Below are 10,494 nucleotides of genomic sequence, written 5' to 3'. Positions count from 1 at the left end.
GTTGGTTACTTTCATTTCAAGCGAGGGGAATTTCCTACTGTTAAACATTTAGCTACTGTTGTCCAGCTTAAATCAGTCAAGTTCATTTGTTTCATTTCTTCTTTACACACCTCATAAGCAGAGTTTTAAAAAAACTGGATTTTACAATAACATGTCAGTCAGGGAGACACATGGAGAATTAAATGTAAAATTTATTAGGCAAAATGTACAACAGCTGCACAAGCATCTTACAGCTCAAATATAGAACCTTTATTTCACCTCCACTCTTTGAGAGCAGAATAGAATATTCAACTTAGTTTAATTCTTTAATGAACTGTGAAAACATTCATAAAAAAACAGCTCACATTTATCAATTTTTCAAAGCAGGAAAGCTGGTGTTAAATCAGGTGGAAACAATGGTTAAATATTATGTTGAAAAGAAGCTTTTACTGGAATAAAAGTGGTTTTAAAATATGGGAAGTGCTTTTACCTACGGTTGCTTGTTTTTGTCTATGCTTTTCCCTGCTTGGCCTCTTAAAGACCATCAATCACCTAAAAGTGTCATCAAGTGACCATGCTCAGTTCTAACAGTGCAGCGATATTCACAATCTTATTTCTATCACACCGAATGCATGTCTCCTCACGATCCTGAGTCAGCACTGATTTATAGCTCTTAACAAGTGAGATGTGGAACAAGACAAATTAAAGTCCATCGCAATAAAATATTGGAAAAACTCGAAGATTTAGTTTCTGCCTTTTCAATCCAATTAAAAAACTGGTTATTATTATTATGAAAAACTATTCAACAATATCCAATTCAACTTTTTTTTGCAACAACGATGCTTCATATTCAGCACCAACAACAGATACAACAGGAATTGTTCTTCATGTCCTTTTAGGAATGGTGAGATAATAGTATGATATTAATAGCTTGTTAAAGTCACATTTGGTCTGTTTGTAGTGAAGGTGAAGTTATACTTGAACCTGACAGTAATAACAATGGCTCGAACGAAATGAACTTCTGATTGGATAAGTAGTCCTGCTTAGAAACTTGAGCTGAGTAAATGTGGGCTAAAGAGATGTGAACAGACACCAGGATGGATCGGAGGAGGGACGACTTCATCAGTAAGCACCTCGCAGCCCGCCACTCCGTGAGCCCCCACCACCTCCTGAGTTACTGTAGTAACCCCTCCCGCCACGACCTGAAAGAGGTGGGAAAGGATGGGTCAGTCTAAAAAGGATTAAAATTGTTTCAAGACAAGAAACGCTCATTGGACTGTAAAAAGTTAATTTGACAATGGTGATCAAACTTTAAATCGCAAAAATAAAAACTCACTCATCTCAGCTGCTCCGCAGGAGGTTGAGTTGAGAAACAGCTCGATGTAGCGATGCTCTGTGGAGAAAACATCGGTTCATCATTCAGCCCATTAGATTCGGTTTCATACTACATGACTTTCTGACGGATCCCCCTGCTCTTCTATGTCATCCTGCACACGGATTGAAAGATGAGGTCAGAGGAGATGAGACGTGTCTGTGGACATCAGTTGTTAAGAATAGAGAGAAAAGAGGGCTGCATTTTTCTGTCTGACCCGCTCCAACAACAAGAGGAAACGAACTGAGCCAGATGCAGTTAATAAAAGCTGCACTGGTTCCCTCACACCATGGCTAATGCTTGATTTCCCCTAATTATAACCTTCACCACCTTTACCACATCTAATCTGGTGGGCTGGAGTGGGCCGGAGTCACAGACTCGTGAGATTTCCAGCAGGTTGTCTAATTGTGTCTCTGACGAATTCACACCCAGCAATCAAGTGCCTATTGGAGGCTGTTGTTGCCAATTTTCCAAACAGTAGTGTGGATTAGGCTTAAAGGATCTGAATTTTTGTTTTGTGTAAATGAAACACATGGTTACTATTTCATGTATCATCTGCAATATCTCAAATAGTGTTGTGATACTTGTGAACCTACATAGTTTGATTGTGTGTTTACTTTAAATATTATTTTTATGTTGGCAATGTGCCATCATAAAAAGGAATTACAACATTACAACCTGCCTGACCCAGAGCCAGCATATATCCTGGCAGATTATCAGTTGAGCTTTAATGTTTGTGTTGTTATTCCGCTTCAGTAGATACCACGGAGCCACTCAGCTATTGGTCAGCAAGTCATTCTGTGTCATGAACATTGCATAATGTAGCGTAAGAGTGTGGTATCACCGGGGCCAACAAAAGAGCAGACAAGCTGAAGTGGAAATGGAGGACATACGCATGTGGTTCTTGTCTTTGGACATGGCTGCCACAGCATCTTCGTGGGAGCGAAACTCCACATCTGCCTCTCCAGTCGACTTGCCGTTAGGAGCCACATCAATGTGAACCCTCAGTGGATTCAACGGAGAGAAGAACTACATGAAGAGAGACAGACACACACACATACACACACATCCACATGAACAGGCAGACAGACAAACAAACCGTGTTCATCTGTCTCAAATGTTTTTTTTCAGGAATACCAAAATGTAGTGCTTATTTAAATTGTAGCTGGCTTACTGTCTTACACTATGCAATATGAATACAACAGAAACAGGAAAACAGAAACAGAAAGATGGTTCACAAAGCTACATTTTAAATGGCACAAAGAATTGAAGTCAGTTTGAGAATAATTTGTTTCAAGCCCAATATAACAATGAATCCTATTATTATAATTAATGAGGTTAATTCATCCTGAATCTAAATAAGTCACAGAAAACTGATAACAAATGACCTTTTTGAGACAATGAGCTTCCTTGATGCAGGAGGAAACGCCACTCCTCCCCACGACAGTGGTACCATTTAAATTTTTGTTGTGTAACATCTTCGAAAACCTGAGATCATTTACAAAACAACTTCAAAACTAATATCACTGCCTGCTACAGGCAAGAAAAAAAAAAACTTTAAATAGACTTAAGCAAATGAAATGTAAGAGCTTTTTCTACCTGTAAATAAACTTCCACTGTATGAAAGTGTTTGAGAGAGATGATTGAAGTAACTGGTCTGTGCGTGTGTTCTTACCTTAGCAAGGTCTCCCTCTGTGGCACGGAACGGTAGACCCCTCATATGAACAAAATGGCCGCTGTGAAAGCCTGAGCCACCATTATCTTGACCACTATAACTGTGGCCTCCCATCCCTGAGCCCAAACAAACAAACACAAAGGTCAGTACAGTCATACAGCAGAACCAAAACCACGATGTCTTTATAGATGCACAAGAAAGAAGAAATCTGACACATTCACTCAGGAAGTGAAACAAAAACAATGGTTCTTCATATTCTCATATTTAGTGTGAAATCTTAATTTCTTAGAGGTTGTCTTTTAGTTGTGGAAATGAGACACCAAGATGGTCAGAAAGCACTGTTTTCCAAACTTAAAAATTTGTAAGTGTTGAATAAACCTCAAAGTAAAAACATGTCAAATAACAGATCATTTTTTAATGGTTATTTGAGACTGGCTGACTGCCAGTCTCTAAGTAAATAGATTCTGGACCTTACCTCTTCCTCCCCTCTCTCCTCTCACGCGCTCATCGAACATGTCGTTGCCAAAACAGTAGTTGTCGAAACCGTTGTAACTGTCAAAGCCACTGTAACCTGGACACAGACACCGGCACAGAGGAACAATAGAAGGCTTCACTTGTCAATTTAACATTCATAGAAAATCTAACGCATCTGAAGCAGGGGTCAATGGATGGTCAAACTTCTGTAGGCTAAAAAAATTGAAATAATGACATGTTTATGGGCCCATGAACAGATTAATCAACCCCTGCACCAGTAAAGCAGAGCGAACCCTCAAGTGGCTCCATGGTGTTTATGAAAACGTATTGCTGTTTAACATATTGTATTATGTACTTAAAACATCCCTTCATCCTTTTATCATAGGCTTCTTTACTTGCCAAAAAATCTAATATCCATGGATTGAACTATCTGCTACATAAGTTCAAGGTTGACACTGAATTTCATTTTGAGATGATTTTTTTTAAATGTTTAACAGCACTACTGAAACCAAAAACAAAACATAACTGTGCTATTAGTTAGTTTACTCATCAATTACACTAAATGCACAAAAACAAAAAAGGTGCTTACCTCCTCCATAACCTCCTCCGCTCCTCATGGTGTTCATCAGAGTCCCACCACGGCCAAGCCCCGGTCCAAAAACCCCTCCGCGTTGGCCCCCCATCATGGGTCTATCATAGGGTCCTGGTCTCTGGCCTCCCGTCGCCCGCTGGGGCAGCTCATAGTTGGCTCTGATCTCATTACCACTGCTCTTAAAAATCTCTATATACCTGTAATATAAGAGGCCCATTGGGTTGAGGGGTTAGAGGTTAAGGGTTATTGTGTAAATTAAGAGATATTATTTACAGATAGACACACCCAAAGAACTGCTAACTAGTGGTCTAAGTTGTTCTAACCTGGAGATCGGAGTCTGCATGACAGACCTTCCTCAACAGAATCTCATCAGTAGCTGGGTTTAGGGCTGAACTTGATGTCTACACCAACCTCAGCTCTAGTTACTTACAGTTAAAGAAATCCTTACTGGACTTTTAGGTGTTCCACTGGTCGTTTTAATTATTTACCACAGCAGAAATAATCTAATGCTTAACTGGTGGAGGGTTTATTGACTTTCTCTGCTAGACTTTAAAACTTATTCCCCTCTTTCACAATATTGATAGATTTATGAAACACTGTAGAGGAAGTAAAATGATAGAATATACCAAAATGCTACTTAAACACAATATTGCCAGGTCTTAAATGACCTCCTGTTAAACTGTCTATGGCATTTAACAATCACACCACCTTTAACTCAAAGATTAGATATATGAACTTTCATCCAAATTTTCAGTATGTCAGCATAATTACAACAAATAAACCCATTGAACTAAATCCATTAGCATTTGAATTAATATTACATGTCCCACCCAATTCATTGACAGTTTTTTGTAAGAATTATTTTAGCACACCAACCCATGCTTATCATTCACCCATAACAGAACCAAATCCCATTAACACCATAATGACTCTAATATGACAACCCATTAGGTACTACAGTAGAAGCCCAACCCAGTCCAGCCCGTCCCTTTCCCATCTGTCCCACCTGTGCCCTATTCTTTCCTTGTGTTTCCCCAGAGCCTTTTCTGCTATCTCCTTTGAGGCAAACTGCACGAAGGCTTCCCCTGTGCTCCTCCCCTGGTAGTCCACTGGCAGAGTAATCCCATTTGGCACGATTCTCAACCCTTCAACCCAAGCACACATAAATACATAGGTGGGTAGGTAGACTGATATAGAACAACACCCACTGCATCACTGGAGCTATACGATTTAATATACATCTTGACAGCGGATAAACAACGACTGTGGCATCTCATAAGTCTGCATTAGAGAGGGGCATCTCAGAGGAATTGTCCAGCAAGGGAAAAAAACAAATACTGATCTGGAGTCAGGGTAGGACTCAAGTGTTATAATGGATTCAGAGACTTTTTCCTCTGATAAACTGAATGTATATCCTTGGCCAAAATACTACATATTAGTGCTGAGTGATAAATACAATTTTAACCATAAATAATAGTTTATCTTGTTGTAAAGAGGCTGCCAGTAAGAAGAGTCACAGTACTGACCCCAGATCAGTGTCAAAGAACTATCTCCCTCAAACCAGCCCAGCCGATACTTTTATTTTTACTTTTAATTATTATTTAACACTGAAACATGACTTGTAGTTCATATAAGAAAAAAAGAGCTAAACAATGCATTAACACTATTGTAGTAAACAGCACAGTGACAGTTCTTTACAAGGACAAGCTAGTCAACCCCAGTATGACTGCACTTAGAGGGATAGTTCCCTGAAAAATGAAAATTCACTCACAACACTATGCCGATTGAGGGGAGGGTGAAATGTTCAAGTCCACAAAACACGTTTCTCAGGGGTAAACAGGGTTGCAGCCAAATCGAATACAATTGAAGAAAAATGGGACATCTTCTTCAGACAAAAAAAACTGAAAAAAAACAGAAAATGCCTCAATACTGCTCGTGTGGTTTGAGCCAAGTGTCTAGAAGCCCCGACGTTCATATTCAACTCAAAACGGTATCATTTACAACGTGTTTTAAGCCTAAATGTCTATCGAAAGCCTCCTCAGAGGAGCATTCACATTCCCACGGACACACAGGAAAACTGCACACACTCTCACCAAAGGGCACTTGCAGGGTGTATGTCCTCATCGCTATGTCCGGTGAAGGACTTTTAGGCTTAAAACATGTAAGAGCAGTATGGAGGCATGTTATTTTTTATTATTTCTGAAGAAGATGTCACTTTGACTGGAACACTGTTTACCCTTGAGACTCCTAAAGTCTTTTGTGGACTCAAACACTTCACCCACCCTTCCCATTAGGACAGTGGTGAGTAGATAATGTGTGAATTTTCATTTGGCCCTTTAAAGTACAAGAACAAACACACATTAGGGCCCTGACACACAAGCTTGTATGCAGTGTGAAGAGTTCAAAGTTGGCAGTAATCATGACATAATCAATCACATTTCCTAATCCAAAATTAGTGTTTAAAAGGAGCCAGTAAACCTAGTGGATCACTTTTGAGTAACTTTTATACAAACACAAACTTGGGTTTACAAAAATATTAGACATAAATATTGACTTGTGATTGATTAATGGTTTTGTCTTGTGGAACATGTGCTGGCTGTAATTTTCTAAGAATAATTACTTATTGAACAGTGTGTCTATCCCTCAGATTAATGTGTGTAAGATCAGTACAATTCAATAGAGTGATTAGAAGTGTTCATGTACCTGAGAAGAACTGAACAATCTCTTCCTTGCTGCAGCCAAAGGGCAGGCCTCTAAGTCTCAGCATGCAACCACTGCAGCTGTCATAATCAGCAGGACCACTACGCTTCAGCACCCAGTCCATTTCACTACGGTTTGACTTGAACACTAATTCAGATACACAGACAGATGGACATAACAAACACGTGTTATACTGCATGTCATTTCAAAAGACAGTTAAACTTAATACACATAGATACAAATAGAGTATTATTCAGAAGTAATTACACATATGAAAATATCTGAGAAAAGCCTGTACATTGAAATCAGTAGAGATGATGACTAGAGCCTTTACATGTAAAACAAATACATAGCAAAACTATCCTAAAAGTAAATTAATGAGTTGTAAGCAACCATGTTATTTGTATTAACATTACATAACGCAATAACTATTCAAAGAGAAACTCAATAGGAAAAAATTATTCACTAATTCATTAGTGTGTTATGCCTGATTATATCACTTACCCTCTATGTATCTGTGTCCCATGTATTTTCGGTCCTTGGAGAGGGCATTCTTGAAACCTTCAGATGCTTTCAGCTCAATAAATGCCTCTCCACTGGGACGGCCGTCTTTAGAGTAGGTGAAACACACTCCGTTCACTTTGCCAACAATGTCACAGTCTGTAAATCAGAAAGACTAATTAAAATTGTGCCTACACAGAAAGGAATTTCTCACAATAGAGAATACAACTGGTTCCTTTCTAATTTAATTATTTGGAATGGTAGAAAGCAGAAAAGGTTATTTGCCTGAAATTCTGAAAGCACAGCAACAGCACTTTGAAACATTAAGGTGATGTAATAGCTCAGAAAAGGTGGCGAAACATTGTATGTGTCTTTGCTTAACAACAAGATGTCATGTTGTAGGATGGGTGTCATTTTCAGTCACGTAACACTTTTCATTTGTTGTGTGTGTGTGTGTGTGTGTGTGTTTTCTCACCAGAGAAGAAGCTGGCCAACTCCTCCTGTGTGCAGGACCAGGGCAATCCTCTGATCCGGACCACGTAGCCCTCGTCATCCGAAGACATCCTCACTGCCACAGAGAGTCAAAACATAGCAACATTATGTAACTGTCGTCTGAGGTACTTTAACACACAACACTGCCATCATCAAATGATGCTGTGCTTCCTGTTTGTTCTCCCAGCACTGCACATTCATTATGTGCTGAGTCCACATTAGGAACAGAACAATTTATTTTTTAACAGCAACTAACTGCTCTTTGCATTTGTCTCTGTATTATTTCTCCTTGGCTTATGTAGGCATTTAGTATTAATGGTGATACACTTTATTGGACGTTTATTTGTATGGTTATTAATATAAACTGAGAAGCAAAGTGGGAACGAGCAGATCAATCACAAATGTGAAATAATAAAGCACAGCATCATTTTGCATGTAGCTAATACTGGTGCGATAAGCAACACGGCACACTTCACCTGCAGGAACTAAGACACTGCAGTCTGACTTATAAACAGGCAGGAACAACAGGAAATAACATGACTGTTCAAGTTAGCCTTTCTTCTAAAGTTAGCCTTGCTTCTAAACCGTGTCTCACAGTAAGTTTAAGCTTCACAAACGTGTCCACAACGTTACATGTCCTTTCATGCAGTTGCTTCTGTGACGTTCGCCACAGGAGACCATTAGTCGGCCTGGATACAGGGTTAGCTCGTGATGCTAATGCGTCGCTGCTGCTGTCAGTCTGCTGACAGGCTACTGTTAGCCTGGCACCAGCAGCGGTTAGTGGTTAGCAGCTAGCAGTTAGCAGCTAACCGTAGGACACCGACAGCGGTCAAACGAAACGAGACAAACTAGTTCACTTCTTGACGGTCGTGCGCTGTCACCGACCACAATTATAATGTAGCCGCACGTCAGCTGAACAACTTGGTGGAAGTGTCTTACAGTCGCCTCTTGTCCCGGGTGTCCCCCTGCTCCTGTCTCCTTCTACTTCCGAGTACTGTCTCTTCCTACTCCTGTCTCCTCCTACTCCCGTCCTTAGCCTCAGGTCCAACACGACCGCTCAGGTACGATATCGCGAGACTACTCAAGATAACGTTATTCACTACTACTACTACTACTGCTAATATTTCTACTACTACTACTACTACTACTAATACTACTACTACTATTAATAATAATAATAATAATAATAATAGCCTTAGAAGATTATTCATACACAGCACGGTGTAGAAATACTTTTTTAAAGGTATATGTCCTACATTTAAAACTACAGTAAGTATTATAAATATATATGTATATAGGCAGTGTTGTTCAAGTTTACACCTCTCATGAACTAATTCAAATTTCAGTTCATACCAGTAAACATGAATAGTTCACGTTCATAGTTCACCATTTAAATTTTGAACTAGTTCATAGTTCAGTTCATGTCATAGTTTTAAGGTGGAAAGTGAGAATGAAAGACTTAACTTGTTAAAGAAAACCTTATTCATCACTACCCCTTGCCTTTACTGTCGGAATCTTTATCAGACAGTGTGTAAAAATCCCTCTCTGCTTTCTCTTGCCACCTGTATATGAGACAGAGCGCTGTTGCGTTACAGGTTTGGCCTGCCCCTTTAAGGAAAGTTTGTAGTGTGTGACGTAGTGCACCTGGGTATTGTGGGTAAAGACGCTAAAAGAAGTGACGGACCAACTGGAGGTGATGCGAGTGTTGCTCTTGCTGTATATCCGAGAAATAGAGTGGCCGCATTCCAAGTAAGAAACAGCTCCTCCTCCTTATTCACGGAGCGGTCTGGACGGCTGGTCACCGGCCAGACAGCGAGCCAAGATAACCAGTGACAGGGGCGGCTCCTGGTACAGGCGACAAGGAGACTGATTTCTCATGACGTGAAACTTGCAATTTAAAACAATACATTAAGTCACACCATCATTCTCTTAACACCCGCATGCGAAAAGCTGTCCCCTTCCTTTCCTCGCCCATGTTAAATACTTGGGCTGTTCGCACCGGGAACAACCGGGAGGCTCCGCGGCCACACTCACATAATCTCCTGTGAAGACCAGCATCATTTACCCCTGAACCAGCGCGGAGAAATCATAATGATGATGATGAAAAATAAAATATAAAAAAAAAAAAAAACTATATATTTTTTTTTAATTAAAATTAAATTAAATTAAATTAAAATAAATGAAATTGAATATAATTTTTTTTAATTAAAAATTAAATTAAATAAAAAAAAAATCCTGCGCAGAAGCCCACTGCGCACATCTGCGCAGAAGCCCATTGCGCACATGCTGCGCAGAAGTCTACTGCGCACATCTGCGCAGAAGCCCATTGCGCACATGCTACGCAGAAGCCTACTGCGCACAGTTTGTTTTTTTTTCAATTAAATTTTTTCCCTTTTTTTATATTTAATTAAGTAAAATTTACATAGTGTAAGATATTTTGCAATTAATAAGTGATATCCTACCAATTTTAAGAATTTGATATATTTCCAACTTAAAGATGGATAGGGGTGGGATTCGAACCCAGGACGTTCTTGTTGTCGCTCTACCAATTAGGCCACATGGTCTGATGATTACTTTGAAGAACTAAACACACTAAGAAGATAGCCAAATTATCATATGTGTATGTCCGTGTCATGTTATGCTGCTTTTGATAAACACTTCAGAGAAAATATTTTGTACTTTACTACATAGATTTGACAGCCTTACTTA

General features: G+C 39.5%; 1 protein-coding gene across 2 annotated transcripts; it reads right to left on the bottom strand.

Moving 5' to 3' along the window:
• Positions 1-173: 173 nt before the first annotated feature.
• hnrnph3 (heterogeneous nuclear ribonucleoprotein H3 (2H9)) lies at positions 174-8,822 on the bottom strand. Of its 2 annotated transcripts, XM_062386912.1 has the most exons (11): positions 8,725-8,822; positions 7,769-7,861; positions 7,297-7,452; positions 6,796-6,939; positions 5,099-5,237; positions 4,090-4,289; positions 3,502-3,597; positions 3,027-3,142; positions 2,245-2,380; positions 1,316-1,372; positions 174-1,181 (listed from the first exon to the last, which is right to left on the bottom strand). In XM_062386912.1, exons 2-11 carry the CDS (start codon positions 7,854-7,856, stop codon positions 1,102-1,104), a joined length of 1,212 nt encoding a protein of 403 aa, XP_062242896.1. In that variant the 5' UTR covers positions 7,857-7,861; positions 8,725-8,822; the 3' UTR covers positions 174-1,101. The 2 variants fall into 2 exon arrangements, with proteins under 2 accessions (XP_062242896.1, XP_062242897.1); XM_062386913.1 differs by lacking the exons at positions 5,099-5,237; positions 6,796-6,939; positions 7,297-7,452; positions 7,769-7,861; positions 8,725-8,822 and adding an exon at positions 4,416-5,086.
• Between the last annotated feature and the right edge of the window lie 1,672 nt (positions 8,823-10,494).

This window comes from Platichthys flesus, chromosome 1 (assembly GCF_949316205.1).
Source record: "Platichthys flesus chromosome 1, fPlaFle2.1, whole genome shotgun sequence".
Lineage (NCBI taxonomy): Eukaryota > Metazoa > Chordata > Actinopteri > Pleuronectiformes > Pleuronectidae > Platichthys > Platichthys flesus.
Note: the sequence above shows the minus strand (reverse complement) of the source record. Positions and strands in the feature narration are given on the sequence as shown.

Coding starts and splice junctions, on each gene's coding strand:
- hnrnph3 (XM_062386912.1), bottom strand. CDS start 7,856: ATGTCTTCGGATGACGAGGGCTACGTGGTCCGGATCAGAGGATTGCCC. Junction 1,373..2,244: donor CAAAGACAAGAACCACATGC/GTATGTCCTCCA, acceptor TTTTCTCCACAG/AGCATCGCTACATCGAGCTG. Junction 1,182..1,315: donor CTGCGGAGCAGCTGAGATGA/GTGAGTTTTTAT, acceptor CACCTCTTTCAG/GTCGTGGCGGGAGGGGTTAC.